At 43.6% G+C, this 21,629-nt stretch overlaps 1 protein-coding gene across 1 annotated transcript; it reads left to right on the plus strand.

Moving 5' to 3' along the window:
* The first annotated feature begins 1,833 nt into the window (after positions 1–1,833).
* LOC111952766 (proline-rich transmembrane protein 4) lies at positions 1,834–21,483 on the plus strand. The gene is made up of 3 exons (XM_070435363.1): positions 1,834–1,977; positions 11,957–12,224; positions 15,312–21,483. Exons 1-3 carry the CDS (start codon positions 1,834–1,836, stop codon positions 17,474–17,476), a joined length of 2,577 nt encoding a protein of 858 aa, XP_070291464.1. The 3' UTR covers positions 17,477–21,483.
* The last annotated feature ends 146 nt before the right edge of the window (positions 21,484–21,629 follow it).

Here is a 21,629-nt window from a genome sequence, read left to right on the forward strand (position 1 = left end):
GACTTTAATGCAGGGAAACTTAAATCAGTTCTACCAAATTTCTATCAACATGTTAAATGTGCAACCAGAGGGGGAAAAAATTCTAGATCACCTGTACTCCACACACAGAGACACGTACAAAGCTCTCCCTTGCCCTCCATTTGGTTAATCCGACCACAAGTCTATCCTCCTGATTCCTGCCTACAAGCAAAAATTAAAGCAGGAAGCACCAGTGACTCGGTCTATAAAAAAGTGGTCAGATGAAGCAGATGCTAAACTATAGGACTGTTTTGCTATCACAGACTGGAACATGTTCCGGGATTCTTCCGATGGCATTGAGGAGTACACCACATCAGTCACTGGCTTTATCAATAAGTGCATTGAGGACGTAGTCCCCACAGTAACTGTACGTACATATCCCAACCAGAAGCCATGGATTACAGGCAACATTCGCACTGAGCTAAAGGGTAGAGCTGCCGCTTTCAAAGTGCGGGACTCTAACCCRGGAAGCTTACAAGAAATCCTGCTATGCTGTAACGGTTTTTGTCGTCTGAAGAACAGGAATCGGACCAAAGCGCAGCGTGGTAAGTGTTCATGCTTTTTATTGAAACTGAACACTATAACAAAATAACAAAGTGAATAACCGAAACCGAAACAGTCCTGTCTGGTGCAAAAACCCTAAACAGAAAATAACTACCCAAAAGAACCATGTGGGAAAAAGCTACCTAAGTATGGTTCTCAATCAGAGACAACGATAGACAGCTGCCTCTGAGAACCACACCCGGCCAAACACAAAGAAATACAAAACATAGAAAATGAACATAGAATGCCCACCCAAATCACACCCTGACCAAACCAAAATAGAGACATAAAAAGATCACTACGGTCAGGGCGTGACATTAAGGTGCGGGACTCTAACCCGGAAGCTTACAAGAAATCGTGCTATGCCCTGCGACGAACCATCAAACAGGCAAAGCGTCAATACAGGGCTAAGCTTGAATCATACTACACCGGCTTCGACGCTCGTCTTATGTGGCAGTGCTTGCAAACTATTACAGACTACAAAGGGAAGTACAGCCGCGAGCTGCCCAGTGACACGAGCCTACCAGATGAGCTAAATCACTTCTATGCTCGCATCGAGGCAAGCAACATTGAGGCATGCATGAGAGCATCAGCTGTTCCGGACGACTGCATGATCACGCTCTCCGTAGCCGACATGAGTAAAACCTTTAAACAGGTCAACATACACAAGGCTGCGGGGCCAGACGGATTACCAGGACGTGTGCTGACCAACTGGCAGGTGTCTTCACTGACATTTTCAACATGTCCCTGATTGAGTCTGTAATACCAACATGTTTCAAGCAGACCACCATAGTCCCTGTGCCCAAGAACACTAAGGTAACCTGCCTAAATGACTACCGACCTGTTGCACACACGTCTGTAGCCATGAAGTGCTTTGAAAGGCTGGTAATGGCTCACATCAACACCCGTATCCCAGAAACCCTAAACCCACTCCAATTTGCATACCGCCCAAACAGATCCACAGATGATACAATCTCTATTGCACTCCACACTGCCCTTTCCCACCTGGACAAAAGGAACACTTATGTGAGAATGCTATTCATTGACTACAGCTCAGCGTTCAACACCATAGTACACTCAAAGCTCATCACTAAGCTAAGAATCCTGTGACTAAACACCTCCCTCTGCAACTGGATCCTGGACTTCCTGACGGGCCGCCCCCAGGTGGTGAGTGTAGGTAGCAACACATCTCCCACGCTGATCCTCAACACTGGAGCTCCACAGGGGTGCGTACTCAGTCCCCTCCTATACTCCCTGTTCACCCACGACTGCATGGCCAGGCACGACTCCAACACCATCATTAMGTTTGCAGACGACACAACAGTTGTAGGCCTGATCACAGACAACGACGAGACAGCYTATAGGGAGGTCAGAGACCTGGCCGTGTCGTGCCAGAATAACAACCTATCCCTCAACGTAGCCAAGACTAAGGAGATGATTGTGGACTACAGGAAAAGGAGGACTGAGCACGCCCCAATTCTCATCGACGGGGCTGTAGTGGAGCAGGTTGAGAGCTTCAAGTTCCTCGGTATCCACATCAACAACAAACTAGAATGGTCCAAACACACCAAGACAGTCGTGAAGAGGGCATGACAAAGCCCATTCCCCCTCAGGAAACTAAAAAGATTTGGCATAGGTTCTGAGATCCTCAAAAGGTTCTACAGCTGCAACATCGAGAGCATCCTGACTGGTTGCATCACTGCCTGGTACGGCAATTGCTCGGCCTCTGACCGCAAGGCACTACAGAGGGTAGTGCGTACGGCCCAGTACATCACTGGTGCTAAGCTGCCTGCCATCCAGGACCTCTACACCAGGCGGTGTCAGAGGAAGGCCCTAAAAATTGTCAAAGACCCCAGCCACCCCAGTCATAGACTGTTCTCTCTACTACCACATGGCAAGCGGTACCGGAGTGCCAAGTCTAGGACAAAAAGGCTTCTCAACAGTTTTTACCCCCAAGCCATAAGACTCCTGAACAGGTAATCAAATGGCTACCCGGACTATTTGCATTGTGTGCCCCCCCCCAAACCCTCTTTTTACGCTGCTGCTACTCTGTTTATCATATATGCATAGTCACTTTAACTATACATTCATGTACATACTACATCAATTGGGCCGACCAACCAGTGCTCCCGCACATTGGCTAACCGGGCTATCTGCATTGTGTCCCACCCAGCACCCGCCAACCCCTCTTTTACACTACTGCTACTCTCTGTTCATCATATATGCATAGTCACTTTAACCATATCTACATGTACATACTACCTCAATCAGTCTGACTAACCGGTGTGTTTGTAGCCTCGCTACTTTTATAGCCTCGCTACTGTATATAGCCTGTCTTTTTACTGTCGTTTTATTTCCTTACTTACCTATTGTTCACCTAACACCTTTTTTGCACTATTGGTTAGAGCCTGTAAGTAAGCATTTCACTGTAAGGTCTACCTGTTGTATTCGGCGCAAGTGACAAATAAACTTTGATTTGAACAGTGAAGAGGCGACTCCGGGATGCTGGCCTTCTAGGCACAGTTCCTCTGTCCAGTGTCTGTGTTCTTTTGCCCATTTTAATCTTTACTCTTTATTGGCCAGTCTGAGATATGGCTTTTTCTTTGCAACTCTGCCTAGAAGGCCAGCATCCCGGATTCACCTCTTGACTGTTGAGACTGGTGTTTTGCGAGTACTAACAGTTTTCAGCTGTGCTAACATAATTGCACGASGGTTTTTTAATGATCAATTAGACTTTTAAAAGGATAAACTTGGATTAGCTAACACAATGTGTCATTGGAACACAGGAGTGACGGTTGCTGATAATGGGCCTCTGTAGATATTCCATAAATCAGCCCTTTCCAGCTACAATAGTCATTTACAACATTAACAATGTCTACTGTATTTCTGATTCATTTGATGTTATTTTAATGGACAACAAATTAGCTWTTCTTTCAAAAACAAGGACATTTCTAAGTGACCCCAAACTTTTGAAAGGTAGTGTATATATTTTTTGTTGTTGAGAAAGATCATTTGAAAAATAAAATATTGAGTACATTTATTTATTGGTTTCTTTTCATTTTGAAAATATAATGAATTAAAGATTATTTGTTCATGTAAAAATTGTAATTCACCGATTTTAAGGTTGTGTCATTAGATTTCCGGTGGGGTAGGGAGAAATTTGCACTACAAAAATGGGGTTCCCAGAAGTTCTGGCTGAAATAAAATGGGGTCCCGGCTGAAAAGCATTGAATACCACTGGGCTAGAGACTATTTCTGGACTGGACCATAGCTGTGTCCTGTGGTAACTTGGCCTTGATGGGGGCCATGCTGAGGGCCTAAGGGGTAGTGGATGGGAATAGGGATTGTTTCTGGACCGGACCACAGTCGAGTGAGTCCTGCCTGGGGTCACATCTTGGCCTTGAGAGGGACCATACTGAAACTATGAGCACATCGAAGCCTATACGGAAGTAGATCTCACAGTACTTGGCCACAGCCTGGGGTCGCGACCCCAACCAGGGAAGCATTAGCATTGGTTGGGCCTGGGGTAATGGCTGGTGGGGTACATGCTGCATCGTTCAGGGCAGACAGAGAGCCAATGGGAGGCCCAGGTGAAGGTTTAGGTGACGCTGTCTCGTTCAGGTACAAGGTGATGGTCTTGCTGATGCAGTGAGCTGTGACCCCACGGAATAGCATGGTGACAGCAAGATGGGACAGTGAGCGCTGAGTTAGGAAGCCTGTAGGGGGTGCTGGCAGTGCAATAAGGCAGCTGTGGTAAAGGCGTTGGTCTGGAAGGGGAAAATAATGAGAAATTGAAAAATTATATTTTGTAGACAGATTTGCTGTATAAACATAATGTAACATTATAGATATCTAGTACTTCTATTGTATTGTAATTTGACCATAGTCAATTATTTATTCATTCAGTTATTTATGTGTTAATTAATTGCAAGCTAGCCTATTGACAACTATGAGGTTGTTCTAGCTCTAGCAGTCGGACCCCTGACTTTCTCAAGGGCACACTGCATGTGCAAACATAGCTGCTTTTAGCAACGCTGTATTGCCACACTAGTGTTGCAAAAAAAAACGAACAGTCTGCTGAAAGCCAGTAGTTAAATATCGAAAATGTCAGTTTACTCTACAGGTAGTCTGGACAGTTGGTCCTTCTGCAGGTGGAAATGTATACCCACAGGAACATTTTATTAAACAGACTTCAAACCGTGGGTCCCTGTGTGTGGCTATCACGATTTGTTAACTCATCACCTAAGACATGCAGTGCACAAGACAGTACATGCAAGCAATGCATACATAATAACCGTGACCCTCAGGTGTTAATTTTTTACTCATGTGCCAGATGATAAAAATGTCAACAGCGGTACCAGCTTTCTAAAAAGTAATCGTAAATAATAGCTACTTTCCTGCAGATATTTTGTCTCCAATTTCCACCAGCAGAAGGACCAACCGCACAGACATGCGGTAGAGTAAAATGTATTTGTACTCAATATTCTGGCTTGTAAATTACCTTTCCACGTTTTTGTAGTGCTTAGTTTCAGACTGTGTAACTAGCCTAGGAAGCCGATGGTGGCCGCTAGATCTGCACTATCGTCTAGGTTTGATATGCCCAGTCGGTAACATACTTGTGTCCCCCGTGGACCGGCTCGTACCTAAAGCATCCTCCATTCAGGCTGCAAAAGCATAATTTTCCTCCGTAACTAGCTTTAATGGCAGTCAGTTGGGGAAAAAAATTGAAAATGTGTGCCGTCTCAATAAAACACAATTTTCCACAACCATTTTCGGGCAACATAGGATGTTGCACACTGATAATATCAATAAAAAAAGATGCTAGGTTAATTGGTAATCATTACACATTTTTAAAAGGCATATTAACGGGCAATTAGTGAGCAAGATTAATTCAATAACTCAAAAACATGATCTGTCGAAACTGGCATAATTAACGTTAACTAGCTATTTTACCGCAAGTAAACAATTCCAAYCACTTAGCTAGCTAGCTACTCAATTTTTTCGTGGTCGACAGGACCTAGCTAAATTCTGATGTTGCTAATGGTTTAATATCAAATCCTGTATTGACACATCAAAACATTGGAAGGCTGCTAACTAGCTAGCTATCATATGAGAACATTCCTTACCTGTGAAAATGCTTCACTCACAAAACGCTTCAGCGACTAGTATTCTGCCAGCAGCATAAATGACGTCACGTTAATATGTAATGACGAAACCTTGCAATGTGGATAACTCATTCAAAAGATATGGAATTTTAATCAATGGCCACTTTTATTGTGTCAACAAGAAAGGCAATGAGTAATTTATGAAAACAAATAAAACATATGATTTGACTTTTTTTTTAAAGACCAATAATGAAAAAATACTATGTTGACACTGGTATGTTGAGAATATTGGGTTGTAGAGATAACTTTTTCACCTGTCTGAGCTAAAGTGGGGTGGGAAATAGTCAGTAGGGTCTCTAATAACCAAATATGGTTACTTTTTGGGGGGGACTGTCACACAGCCTGCTGTTGTCTTTTCACTCTGCCCCCACCATAGCCCCAATGCATTACACTGTAATAGACTGTACATAGGATACATTTGGGCTTGTAGAGATAACTTTTCTACCTGTCTCAGCTAAAGTGGAGTGGGAAATGCTCAGTCTCAGCTGAGACAGGTAGAAAAGTTATCTCTACAAGCCAGTATGTATACCATGTACAGTCTATTACAGTACATTGCATTGGGGGCTATGGAGGGGGCGGAATGAAAAGCCAGCAAATCAAATTGTATTTGTCACATACATGTGTTTAGCAGATRTTATTGCGGGTGTAGAGAAATGCTTGTGTTTCTAGCTCCAACAATGAAAAGCCAGCAGCAGGCCGGGCGACACAGTCCCCCTCCAAAACTAACCATATTTGGTTAGTAGAGACCCAACTGAGTATTTCCCACCCCAGTCTATATGAGACAGGTAGTAACATTTTTTTCTCTACCACCCAATACTATAAGTATTCTATATATACTGTGTATTGCAATGGAGTGGGTGGAGTAAGGAGTCACCAGTACTAAATCCGTTAAATCCATTGCCCAGCACAAAAGACCAATTTAAGTTTAGCAGACTCTATTGAGTAATTCCAACAACATATATTTGTATTTATTAAACGTTTTTCTTTAAATATAGCCTACACAATACCTTTCAACATACCAGCATCTGTGTAAAGTTAGAATATAAATGCTGGTATAAATAATACATCAAATTATGTATTTATTTTTTCAAAGGCGGTTGCAATGTTGGGAAAACAGTTTCCCAACCCTGTTTCTTCGGTACCCCCAACAGTTCACTTTTTTATTGTAACCCTGGACAAGCACACCTGACTCAACTTGTCAACTAATCATCAGGCCCTCAATGAGTTGAATGAGGCGTGTTTGTCCACGGCTACAATGAAAATGTGTGCTGTTGGTGGTACTCGAGGACCGGGGATGGGAAACACTGCACTAGAGTGCAAAGTTTAGCATGTCTTTGCAGGGGGACTCTTAGTTTGAAGAAAAAAATCCAGGAGAACGGTAACTCTTCAACGTGTGCCATGTCGCTACGCCCCAACGTCCACGAAGTACTCATTAGAGACAGTACTCATGCAGTGATGCCAATTTAGCAACTTTCCAGACTACCCTGGCAACTATTTTTTCAAATAGCACCTAGCAACAAATGTAGCTACTTTTAAACATTTATTTTGAACTTTTAGCAACTTTTGAAAAGTGACTCAAACGCTAAAATGCACGCAATTTCCCTCTAAATGACACAAACACAATGTTCTCTGTCACACACTCAGTCACAACACACGTGCCTGGCTGCAAAAGTGCAATGTGAGTGACGTCTGCAGCATGCGCTCAACTCGTGCACAGGCAGCAGCAGGCCAGCAGCATTTTCAGCAAAACATTGTTGGCTGACTGCAGCAGCAGTACGAGTTCGACGAGCCAAACCCAATGAATATAGTTGGTCACGAATGTTTGATCTCGAACAGAACTTACAACATCAATCAACATGTCTCAATCAAAATTGTACAGAAAAGTACCTGAACAAATGTCAAATCATATTTTTTGCCGATCTGGCCAGTCAATTTGAGTAACGTTATTGTGTATTCAACGTAATGACGCACTTTTACCTTATCACGCAATGACATCACAACGTCATTTAGTAACTTTTAGCAACAAATCAACCTGCCTCTAGCAACTTCCCCTGAAAATTAGTTGGCAACACTGTACTCATGTCACCAGCTGGTGAAATCGTTCCTACATATGGGGGCTATGATCGTTAGGTCATTTAAACAACAGCTAAATAAACACTTTTGAGCACTCTAATTTTATCCAAACAAAGACCATTTTATTTTCATTGAATAAGGTTTCATAACTTAATTCTGAAGAGTTGATAACGGTTTCATTTTAGAGTGTCGTCAACACTTTAGTGATAGTCCCTTGTATTTTTAACGCGTCCTTTACTGTAAATGTGTGTTATTTTGAAGACCGAATTATTTTTCGGAGTGAGCGAAAACGCGTGTATCTTTTAATTCCTTAAGACAATTGGAAGGCTGTGCTTTTGTCAAGGAGAAACATCTGTAGATGAATGCATTGTTGTGACTTTTCTTTTGTGAATTCTGAATTGAAGAACTTGAAAGTTGAGGACCCAAATGGAAATACATAACGTTTGTAATTATTTATTATGTTTTTATCCTCGATCATTTTAACGTGTGTGTGTGTTATTTTCTCATAGTTGAAACAACCATGTGTTTTAAGAGTATTTAATTAATTCAATATGGCTGTTACAGTATGCTCTGCAGCTTATGCTGCAATTCTCATTGCCAGATATGAGCTGGCCTATATCTCTCTAACATGCAAATCATGCAGCCTTTCTGACTCACACACATAGAACACATTGGGCCCCCAGTTTGGACAACTCATCCCCTGTCAGGCCTGACTCAGCAGCCATGCAGGCAGACGGTGTATGCGCGCTCAGGCGTGATGTGTGTGTGCTTGATGTCTGTGTGCGCATGTGCGTGTATGCGTGGTGTGTGTATGTGTGTGCGTGGTGTGTATGTGCATGTAGTTGTGTATGCGTGTTAGAGTGTTCCCGAGTGTGTGTTTCTGTGCAAGCTTGTGTGTGAGTGTTCTCCTGTGTATAAGTGTGTGTAGGTACTTTTTTGGGGGGTTGGCCATGCCCAACGCTGAGGTCATGTGTTTGGTCAGTCATTGTTCCTCTCCTTACACCCTTAGTTCCGGCTGGTTGGTGCCTCCTGTGTGGTCATCACTCCGAGTGTCAGTCGGCTCTGGTGTGGATCTCCTAACCCCCTACAGCAGGGCTGGCCAACTGTTGTGTGAAACCTGAAGACTGGTGTTTGGTCCCAGAGCTTCAGCTCAGCTGGCTAACACAGTTTTGAGTGGTACAGAACACCCCTGGTTTAATGCCTGGTAAGTTTTTTACCCCAGGTGACTACCCTGTACTCTGTGACCCTCCACCCCTAGGCTTACCCCATTGTGAGCAGGTCCTGTTTACTGTTATTGATCCATCATTGATCAAGTATTGGGCCTCTCTCTGGTTATGGATCATTAACTCTGCTGTTTCCCAGAGACAGATAATGCCTCAATCCTGAAACCAAACTATCTCATTCTACACCGATGGCTGTCTTCCTGCCGGCCTGTGTGTCTGTTTGATGTTCCCCAGGTATATAAATAGGTCAGGGACGAGCTACTCTACAGTGTCTACAGGAATAAATAAGAGCTTTCTGTTCCATCAGCGCAAACCTGCCTGATAGTCTGACCAACAGACAGGAGAGATGAAGGAGATATTGATACTGAAGACGATCCATTCATCATTGCTCTAAATCCAATTGATTTTTGGTCAGTATAAAAAAAAATTACATACTGGAATACAATATCTCAATGCAGCTTTGTTATTGCTCTATGATACTGCATAGATAGACAGTGGCTAGACGCATTGGTTCATGCTCTGTGAATGCACTGCTGTAATCAATGACGCTCACCCATAATCCAACCCCCAGTCAGTCGTATACTAGCAGAACAGATCTATAATATACAGTAGATACAGTACAATGGCCAATATCATCCTATTCAACTCTGGTCAGTCAGAGTACAGATTGAAGATGTACACAGATTAACAAGGTACAGTATGTGGATCAGTGTTTATTTTCAAGTATCCACAGAGGAATTAAATGAGGAGATGAGCCTGGACTTTACCCCACAGGGAGATACAGTACTATATCTATCAGAGTCTGATGACATCAACATGTTGAGTAGAAGGAGACAGATAACGAGAGATAGATAGATGGTGTGATGACAGGGCAGAGGACACACACCCCATAACAATATAAAACACCAGTTGTGCGTGCTAGGCTCACAAAGAAGTTACAAATTCCTTGTGATGTGTGTACCATAAATTGTGACGTACTTTTAATTTGTAGTCACTTTTACACTGACTATTGCTTTTATGTAAAGTATCACAGAGAGGGTTGGTTTAAACTCAAGCCGCAATTTACATCCAATACACTGTATTGATCTGATAGTTAATTCTATATGCACAGTGCCATCCTCCAATTAATGATTTATTCTCACTGACATGTGAATGTATGACCAGACCGCAATGATAAATAATTTACACAGTGAGGTGTATCCACGGGAACCATGCATTCCCGGCACACATCAGAAGAAGAGAGAAACTGAACGAGGGAGGGACGGAAAGAGAGGGGGAGAGTATGTGAATGATACTGARAAGAGGAGTGAGCCTGTAACTCACACTCTCACACAGACAGACGGAGGGATCTATGTGGCAGCAGCGGAGGCAGCAGCAGTGTGGTGTGGGACAGAGGGGATTGTTGTTGCTTGGCTGAGCTGGGACCTGTCCTGTCTGATGGAGAGCAGAAGGATGCAGTAAGTACTACAAATGTGTGTGTATGTGTGATATTTGTCTGCTGTCTGAAAAATAAGAGGGTCTAGAAGACTGAGGCAGGGGTGGGGGAGTTGTGAAGAGACAAAGAAGAGAGATTGCTGGAGAGGGATAKATTAAAGTGGTTGGTGTCGCTGTGCATATCAATGGTGAGTGCTGTGCTACTTTCTGAGTACATTTGCAGAGATAGGCAGAAAAAAAATCTAAATTAGGTATGCATGCGTACATGGGAGAGTTTGTTTTTTCTAGTGGAGGAGGAGAGGACACTGCTACAGTTTCTTTGTATGCTGACTGCGAGGAAGGCCCTAAACATTTTTTAAGACTCCAGGCACCCAAGTCATAGACTTTTTTCTCTTCTACCGCACAGCAAGTGGTACCGATGCACCAAGTCTGGAACCAACAGGACCCTGATCAGCTTCAACCCCCAAGCCATAAGATTTCTAAATAGTTAGTTAAATAGTTAACCAATAGTCACCCGGACTATCTGCATTGACCCTTTTTGCACTAACTTTTTTGTCTCATCACATACACAGCTGCTACTGTTTATTATCTATCATGTTACGTAGTCACTTTATTCCTAATTATATGTACATATCTTCTTCAATTACTTCGTACCTCTACACATCGACTCAGTACTGGTACCCCATGTATATAGCCAAGTTATCGTTACTAATTGTGTATTTATTATTACTTTTATTATTACATGTTATTACTTTTCTATTATTTCTCTATTTTCTTTCTCTCTGTACTGTTGGGAAAGGCCCATAAGTAAGGATTTCACTGTTAGTCTACACCTGTTGTTTACGAAGCATGTGACAAATATAATGTGGTTTTATTTGACTGTGAGGTGTGTGTTGTCTGGGTTCTGCAGGTGAGCCTATTCTTAAGTATGTGGCATTGAGCTGAAAGAAGTGTTCGTTGGGAATCATGTGATTGGACAGCAATGTTTACCTGCCTCATGTGACTTCAAAGAGAATATTACACTATAGGGTCTCCATCATGGCTGCTGTGATGTGGACCTCTCTCCTCCTCTCCCTTGCTCCTCTCCTCCATCTTCAAGCCTTTACCTTGGCCCCAGAGGGCGCCACAAAGGCACCACCACACCCACATACAGACACACAGATCGACGTCCCAGTACTGGCCTCACACAGCACTGTATGGCCCTCCTGGGCTCCTGTAGTCCCCACAGCTGGAGCCAGAAGGGCCGACTCTCTGGACTGGTTTCCAGGGCTGAAAGACTCCACACTGGCACCTGAGGAAACTGAGAAAAAGGACAACAAAGATGAGTTTCGGGGAACTATCAGTGACTACACAGAGACCCAAGGCTTTAATCCACTCACTAGACCTACATCACCAGCCCCAGTGAATACACAGAGACCCAAGGCTTTAATCCACTCACTAGACCTACATCACCAGCCCCAGTGAATACACAGAGACCCAAGGCTTTAATCCACTCACTAGACCTACATCACCAGCCCCAGTGAATACACAGAGACCCAAGGCTTTAATCCACTCACTAGACCTACATCACCAGCCCCAGTGACTACACAGCTAGGGTCTACTACTGACGCGGACCAACACCAACCCAGAGCCCAGGCCACAAACAGAGAGTTGTTAGCTCTGGACTTCTCAGCCACTCAACAGAGAGACATACTGGAGGGAGATATCGTGGTGGAAGAGATTGGAGACGAGTTACAGGACTTCACAGAGGAAACAGGAACAGACACAAGTAAGAGCATCCAACCCCCATCCCTTCACCCCCATGTCACAGTGATATGTCCACTTTTACAACACCCTCAGGGTGTTGGTAAGAATAGTCTTCCCTAGTATTTATAGGATATTTGGCAGAATTGACCTATTTTCGATTTTGTAAAATATTGGTGGTGAATGTACTGATTTACTGTGGCAGTGTGATGAGAGTAACCCCTTATATATTTTCTGTTCACGACATCCTACCTCTGATATCATGAAGTACAATGTGTGTTTGGTGTTTACATGCCCCTGTAGCAGTTGTAGTTGTAGTAGTATTAGTAGTGTGTGTGTTTGCTATTGAAGTGTGTGTTGGAAGGTGACTTGTCTTCTCTGTCTGCTCTGTGCCTTCTCTATATCTGCTCTATGTCTGCTCTGTGCCTGCTCTATGTCTGCTCTATGCCTGCTCTATGTCTGCTCTGTGCCTGCTCTATGTCTGCTCTGTGCCTCCTCTATGTCTGCTCTATGTCTGCTCTGTGCCTGCTCTGTGAATGTGTGATATGTATTCTGCTGGCAAACACAGTTTTATATTCACAGGGTGGTTTACGTCACGCCTCTCCCTCTCTCTCCTCTCTCTCTTTCTCATTCTCTCCTCTCCTTCTCTCATCTCCTTCTCTCCCACTCCATCAATCCTCCTTCTCTCCCCCCTCAATCTCCCCCTTCATCTCTCCCCTCCATCTTCCATCCATCTCTACCACCTCTCACTCTCCTCTTCTTTTCTACTCTGTCACAGACACACTTTATTTCTCTCCCTTGCTGTCCTATCTTCTTAAACAGCTACGCTGAGGGAGACTGTTAATGAATTCCTTTGTGTGAGGACAGTAAATGAGATGTGAATGAGAAACACAGTGGACTGGTGGTTTTATATAGGACATTGTAGAAGCATCTTGCCTCTCCAGCCAGGGAGGGGTAGAGAGCATAGATAGAGGGTAGTAAAAGGTCTAAGAGGGAGGGAGACAGAACTGGGTTAGCTCTGTGTCTCACATCTCTCTCTCTCACACACACACANACACACACACACACACACACACACACACACACACACACACACACATGAAGAGAAGAGACCAGAGAAGGTCTTGTTGTAGAGCTCAGTAGGCAGTAGGCAGGCACATAGGGAATGGACTTGTCTACATTATTCAGATGTTATGTAATCATAGGGGACAGACATACAGTATAGAATACAGTAGCAAGAAAAAGTATGTGAACCCTTTGGAAATACCTGGATTTCTGAATAAATTGGCCATACAATTTGATCTAGGTCACAACAATAGACTAACACAGTCTGCTTAAACTAAAAACACATAAACAATTATACGTTTTCATGTCTTTATTGAACACACCGTGTAAACATTCACAGTGCAGGGTGGGAAAAGAATGTGAACCTTTGATTTTAATAACTGGTTTACCCTCCTTTGGCAGCAATAACCTCAACCAAATGTTTTCTGTAGTTGCGGATCTGACCTGCACAATGGTCTGGAGGAATTTTGGACCATTCCACTTTACAAAACTGTTTCAGTTCAGCAATGTTCTTGGGATGTCTTGTGTGAACTGCTGTCTCGAGGTCATGCTACAGCATCTCAATCGGGTTGAAGTCAGGACTCTGACTGGGCCACTCCAGAAGGCGTATTTTCTTCTGTTGCATCAGTGTTTTGGGTCGTTGTCCTGTTGCATCACCCAACTTCTGTTGAGCTTCAACAGATAGCCTAACAATCTCCTGCAAAATGTCTTGATAAACTCTGGAGAAAAAAAAWTTCCGTTGATGATAGCAAGCTGTCAAGGCCCTGAGGCAGCAAAGCTACCCCAAACCATGATGCTCCCGCCACCATACTTTACAGTTGGGATGAGGTTTTGCTGTTGGAGTTCTGTGCCTTTTTTTCTCCACACATAGTGTTGTGTGTTCCTTCCAAACACCTCAACTGTAGTTTCATCTGTCCACAGAATATTTTGCCAGTAGCGCTGTGGAACATCCAGGTGCACTTTTGCAAACTTCAGATGTGCAGCAATGTTTTTTTTGGACAGCAGTGGCTTCGTCCTCCCATGAACACCAGTCTTGTTTAGTGTTTTACATATCTTAGACTCTTCAATAGAGATGTTAGCATGTTCCAGAAATGTATGTAAGTCTTTAGCTGACACTCTAGGATTCTTCTTAACCTCATTAAGCATTCTGCGCTGTGCTCTTGCAGTCATCTTTGCAGGACGGCCACTCCTAGGGAGAGTAGCAACAGTGCTGAACTTTCTTCATTTATAGACAATTTGTCTTACTGTGGACTGATGAACATCAAGGCTTTTAGAGATACTTTTGTAACCCTTTCGAGCTTTATGCAAGTCAATAATTCTTAATCTGAGGTCTTCTGAGATCTCTTTTGGTCGAGGCATGGTTCACATCAGGCAATACTTCTTGTGAATAGCAAACTCAAATTTTGTGAGTGTTTTTTATAGGGCAAGGCAGCTCTAACCAACATCTCCAATCTCATCTCATTGATTGGACTCCAGGTTAGCTGACTCCTGACTTCAATTAGCCTAGGGGTTCATCAACCTACACTGTGAATGTGTAAATGATGTATTCAGTATAGACAAGAAAATTACAATAATGTGTGTGTTATTAGTTTAAGCACACTATATTTGTCTATTGTTGTGACTTAGATGAAGATCAGATTAAATTTGATGACCAATTTATGCAGAAATCCAGGTAATTCCAAAGGGTTCACATACTTTTTCTTGCCATATTATGTTATTATTGATATGTTAGTTATAAGAGTGTGCTTGTGATTATAAATAGTTACACAAATGAGAACAGCAATGGGGTCAAAACTACCTCATCTGAACACAGTCTCTCTCTCCCTCTCTTGCTCTCTGTCCCTCCCTCCCACCCTTTCTCTCTCTCTCCCCTGGCTCTMTCTCTCTCTGACCCAGTTAGAGATTCCCAGTTACAAGAATGTACTTTTATAATGGATTAGCTCTCTTGCTCTCCCTCTCTCTCCCTGATATTTCACCCAATGAAATTCCAGGGGCAAGTGGTTGATTTGGGCATCAGTTTCAAGAATCTTTGTTTCTGTTTTTGCAGGTGTGTTTCCAGAGGAGGGGTGGCCAAAGTCGGCCACCAATGAGTCGGTTCTCGTCGACTGCAGCCTTGACACCAGAGCCACACCCTGCAACACAACTGATCAATCCTGGAGCTCCTTTTACCCCGATGACATCATCTCCAATCAATCCCAGCGCCCCTTTCTGTCTCTAACCCCTCCTCTCTTTGTGCCTCTGTATTCTGATTGGAACTCAGCTCTAGCCACCTGGGGCTTTGCCTGGGAGGCCCACATCTACGGTCTGGGATCTGTGTTCACTGCATTAGGTCTGATATCTGTACTCTGCCTGTTAGGTCTGCCCCTGCGCTGCCCCCCAGGAAGCCCCTACTTCACCCTGCTGCACCTGTTCCTCCTGGCCACCGGAGGCACTAGAGCATTCTTTCTGCTGTATGATGCTTATAGTCACCAGGACCACCTGCCTGCTCTGGGCTCTCTCCTCCTCTCTGAACTACCCTTCCCCTGCCTCACCTCTGCCTTCTCCGTCTGCTTCCTTCTTCTCTCCCTCCGCTCTCGCATGTACCTCTCCCTTCATTTTTCCCTCTCTCTCTCCCTCCCTCTCTCCACCCTGCCCAGGCCTTGTCTCTTGTTCTTCCTCTCCCTGATGCACTTCGGGGCCTTCATGGGCTCCATAGCTCTATTCCATGTCTTCCCAAGCCTCCCTGTTCTTCTCCTGCTCCCCCAGGGAGTGTTCATCCTCCTCTGCCTCCTCCTCCCCTGCTCCTTCCTCCTCTTCTACTGCCATGTACGACAAGACGCCAAACACATCCAACGGCTGAGTGACGGTGAGGGAGAGGTAACAGGTTCCCCAGTTCTGGTGGGGCGGCTGTTCCGGTGCCCATTCGCTGAGGCTGAGGAGTGGAGAAGGGCAGCAAGGGCTGGGGTGGGAGGGGCTCTGTGCCTGTTAGGGTGTGGGGGGCTTCAGCTGTATGGGATGTTACATGCATTAGGGCTCGGAGGGGTGAATGCTGGGGCAGGGTTCCAGCCCTGGCCTTGGTGGGCATACCACCTGGGCTGCAGGCTCTGTGAGGTAGGGGTGTGTCTGTCCCTGTCAATCATCGGCACTCAGCCCCTCCTCTTCTGTTGCTCCAACTCTAACTCCTCCTCCCGGACTAAACTCAACACCAACACCTGTCAGGGGTCGTGGGCGCGGCTGCCCTGTGCCTCACCGGCAGGAGGGCCTAGCCACCCACTTCCCCTCTCTCCCATCCTCCCCCCTCACTACCCCTGGTCCCTTGGGGAGAAAGAGAAGCAGGTGGTCTGTGATGTCATCAGGAAGCGCCAGTCCGAAGACCTCCCCCTCTACACACTAATGGAACCCTCTTCAAATGGACTGAATCTGCATCCTCACCTTAACCCCCACCCTGGCCAGACCAAAACCTCCAGACACCCCAACCTCCCTGATCCTCCAAGCCCACCAGGGAGACTTCAAGCTGGGGTTGAGTCCCAGGGCTCCTCCCAGGGTAGTCTATGTCTGGAAACTGACTCCACAGTGGACCTGCGCCCCCCCTCTCCCATTGACCTGTCCCGCAGCATAGACCAGGCCCTGTACAGCGAGACCCTGTTCCCCCACGGCCTTTTCAGCCCCTCCAGGCTGCTCCACGCCTCTTCCAGCCTCTCCTTGAACTCCCCTGGCTCCCACCACAGCCAGAGTGCCTCATGGCCTGGAAACAGCTCAGCTGACAGTCCCCTCTACCGGACCTCTTCCTGTGGAGATGTGGATATGTCTCCTACACGGCCTCCCCAGCCGGGATGCATTCTCCCAGGCCACAGCGATCCCTGCTGTCTGCCTGAATGCTGGTGGAGAGGTAGTAACTCCAGCTATCTGTGCCAGGAGTCCCTGAGTGGGTCTTCCCAGGGTCTGTTCTCCAGCTCAGGGACAGGAGGGGCATGGTCACACCCCCACACCACCAGAGGGCAGCCCTCCCAGAGCAGCATGCCCAGGACACTCCCCCACCTTACCTATCACAGACGTTACCGCACCCTCAGCTCGGCCTCGCAGGACAGTTGGGGGGAGGGGCGGCTGGAGGGCAGAGAGGACCTGAGTGAAAGCAGGTTGCTGGAACGGGATACGGCCGTACAAGCAGAATTCGTCAACGTGTGCCGACAGATCGATGCTCTTAGCGTGTGCAGTGACACTATTGACCTGTAGGCAGATGCTACAGGGTTTGAACCATGTGTCATCTATGTGCCACAAGGACGTAAGGATATGACATGTATAATGCACAGAGATTATATATTGACCTCTAGTGAGAGCTAAGGACTTAACTGAGTGATGTTAGCATTCAGATCAAGCAGTTTTTGCACTGCTACAACAGAAGTGTACAGAGGTAGAACTAACTATCAGTTGCAGTTTTATGGGGATTCTACACATAGACTTATAGATAGTTCTGTTTGATTAGTTATAAGCTGTATATAACTGTACAGTTAGTTCCAAAATGTGCTAAATGAACAATGAACTTACTGAAACAACCAAAGTAGAACTGATTTGAAGAACTTTGAATAAGAAATGTCAGTGTAGTGTTGATGATAACTATACCAATATGCAAGATCACGTCATACTTTAGTGCCAGCTACTGGGGGAGAGTGAACATAAAGTGTAACTCATACATTATAGCTGTTTTTTAATAAACAGTTTGTTCTTATAAAGAATTTATAACTAGTGGCCTACCACCAAGCAATACAAGCGTACCTGTTTAAGTCACAACACCAATATAAACCAGGAGTTATACTAGTGTTCAAGTGCCAAATGCAGCAATGGAACCCGATACCAAAGCTAAGATCTCACTCAACGTTTTTAATTTCATTGAAAAACAGCTCAACCGCTGATATTTCAAACCCTTTCTCTACAATGAGTAGCGCTGTGTCATACGGTACATATATCATTGAAGACTGTGTAAAATATACAGAGTATACTAAACGTAAGAACACCTGCTCTTTCCATGACAGACTGACCAGGTKAATCCAGATTAAAGTTATGATCCCTTATTGATGTCATTTGTTAAATCCACTTCAGTCAGTGTAGATGAATGGGAGGAGACAGGTTAAAGAAGGATTTTTAAGCCTTGAGACAATTGAGACATGGATATGTGCCATTCAGAGGGTGAATGACAAAATATTTAAGTACCTTTGAACAGGGTATGGTAGTAGGTGCCAGGCGCACCAGTTTGTGTCAAGAACTCTAACCCTGTTGGGTTTTTCATGCTCAACAGTTTCCTGTGTGTATCAAGAATGTTCCATCACCTGAAGGACATCCAGCCAATTTGACACAACTGTGGGAAGCATTGGARTCAACATGGGCCAGCATCCCTGTGGAATGCTTTCGACACCTTATAGAGTCCATGCCCTGACAAATTAAGGATGTTCTGAGGGCAAAAGTGGAGGGTATAACTCAATATTAGGAAGGTGTTCCTAATGGTTGGTATACTCAGTGTATGTTTTATTGTAAATACAATGTACATGGAAAACAGTTCTACTAGTATGTCATGCATCGTAGATGAGGTATGATAAACAAATTAAGTTTATGATGTTTGAAAAAATAATTATTTCTAGTAATACGAACAAACAGTTGCGGACAAATATATTGGCACCCTTGCACTTTTCTTAAATATTTCCCTATTTCTTCTAAAATAACAATAACTTGTCTCCACACCTTGTTATTGGRTTTTCAACATTGCAGAACCACATTTTTTTTTGTATACTTAAGTTTTCAATTTGAATGGAGAAAATAATGACAAATGCCATAGGTTTTTGGTTTTTGGATTCCGTGTGCAAGGCATTTTTTTATTTGATTTTTTATTTAACCAGGCAAATCAGTTAAGAACAAATTCTTATTTACAATGACAGCCTAGGAACAGCGGGTTAACTGCCTTGTTCAGGGACAAAACAGATTTTTACCTTGTTAGCTCGGGGATTCAATCTAGCAACCTTTCGGTTACTGGCCCAACTCTCTAACTACTAGGCTACCTGCGGCCCATCACGAAATCAGATTATCAGGTGTTTTGGATCCAATGTTCAACCCAGTGTCTCCGTTGAAGGTTGTGGGTCTCCCAGCAGGACAGCGACCCCAAACACACATAAAAAAACACCCAGGTTCAAGAACAGATGCTGTTCTGGAGTGGGCAGCAAAGTCCAGATCTGAATCCCATCCATAACCTATGGCAAGAGCTGGAAACAGCAGTTGGTGGAGGGCACCGCTTAAAACATAGAACAATTTGAGCAACTTGCTGCTGAAAAGCACTTATCTTGGCAAAAGGCTGTGCAACCAAGTACTAGCTCCGGGTGCCAATAATTTTGTCCATGCCATTTGTCTTTAGTTTCTCAATTAAAATTGTGAACTTAAGTTTACAAAAATACAATAGGTTCTGTAATGAGGAAAATCCAATACGTTTTTTTCAATTTCTTTGAAAAGAAATAGGAATTATTTAACATTTTACTGCAGTGGGCTAAATCAGGGTCACATGGTGATTCTTGGTAGGCTTAAACAAATCCACTTTGAAACAAAAGTATATACCACACACATGGTTATGGGTTTAAAAAAAAAAAAAAAGAAGACACCTGTACCATGTCAGATATAGAGTTGAAATGTATTACATTTTGAGTTTGCATCCCAATACTACACTTTATATGCATCACAGAAGACTAAAATATAACAAAACTGTTTGACACAGAACCACCAGATTTTTGTTGTTGGGAAAATCGCAAAAACATTCCACCCATGAGGCCAAAGAGGGCGCTTTGGTTATTGACTGCAGGAAAGGGCTACGAAAAGTGCCAATATATTTGGCCGCAACTGAACAATAAATACAGTATGGGTGACACTCTAGTCAGACCTTTATGGACTCTGACTGTATACATTGTCATGATCTATAGGCCCTATCACAGAGAGAGTTGTTTCAGTTGAACTACTTGTTTTTTCTGTAGTCAGCAGCAATAGTTTACACATGAATGAAATCTCAGTTCGTCTAGCCACAACTCTGTAGTGTAAGCCTTGTGTGGTTTATGTTGCTATTAAACAGCTTTTGACAACTTTGGATGAGACAAATGGAGAGAGAAGGAAATTAGTGAAAGAATGAGGAAAGGGTAGGAAGGGAGTGTGTGAGAAAAACAAAGACCACATTTCCCTCTGCTGATGTGGAAAAAGGATAATGTCAGGCATGACATTATGGGCAGCAATTGATGTAACGATATCATGTATCCTACTCAACATACCGTTTTGGGAGTGTAACCACAACATAGCAGATACTGTACATACACCAAATAAGGAGAATAGTAGATGTTATATTGAAGTTAACTTCTTTATTCTGGTTCATGCAATAGCATGGTACAGCATTAAGGAATTTAAAAGTCTGAGGTTGAAATCACCAGAGGTATAAAATACAAAGCATGATCAGAGTGTTAGCCTGCTAACTTAACTAAATGTTCTGAAATAACTTACATGTTTTACAAATTGGCATGGTATAATTGACTCAACAACAAAAAAACACAACCAAAAAGTTTAGTTCTTAATGAACCAGAAATTCAGCCATTATTTCTGTCTTTGATCCTGATTTGTAGTATAACCTCTGGAGAAAACAAAAACTACTTTTGTGCAACTTTCATCACCTAATGTTCACTTCACACAAAGATTAACACAACAAACTGGGAGAAGTTCTGTCGTTGCAGGTGGGTCACTAATTTAACTGACAGTGCCCTACTTTTATAAACTAGTTGCACGTCTTCTACAGGAAGGAAATTGAGGAAATGAAAGAATCTGTGTCATCAGTAAAACTATTCATCATTAAAAAACTAATTTCTTCACTCACTGCCACAGGGTATTAGCAGTACATTCACCCTGGTAAACAAGATAATTCAAGGTTGGTTTCCCAAACACAGATTCTCCATTGAGCATGCGTTTTAGTCCAGGACTAGGCTTAACCTGTGTCCGGGAAACCAGACCTCAGTATCATATATGACTAGGTATACAGTATTATATTGTGACCTACATGTACAGTCCATTCGGAAAGTATTCAGACCATTTGAGACTTTTTCCAAACATTGTTATGTTACAACCTTTATCTAAAATGTATTACGTTCATTTTTTTCCTCAAATCTACACAAAACACCCCATAATGACAGTGAAAATAGGTCTTTAGAAATGTTTGCAAATGTATATATTTTTTTAAATAAAGACAAATGCCTTATTTATATAAGTATTTAGACCCTTTGCTATGAGACTCCAAATTGAGCGCAGGTGCATCCTATTTCTATTGATCATCCTTGAGATGTTTCTACAACTTGGAGTCCACCTGTGGTAAATTCAATTG

This window comes from Salvelinus sp. IW2-2015, linkage group LG26 (assembly GCF_002910315.2).
Source record: "Salvelinus sp. IW2-2015 linkage group LG26, ASM291031v2, whole genome shotgun sequence".
In the NCBI taxonomy this organism is placed as follows: Eukaryota; Metazoa; Chordata; class Actinopteri; order Salmoniformes; family Salmonidae; genus Salvelinus; species Salvelinus sp. IW2-2015.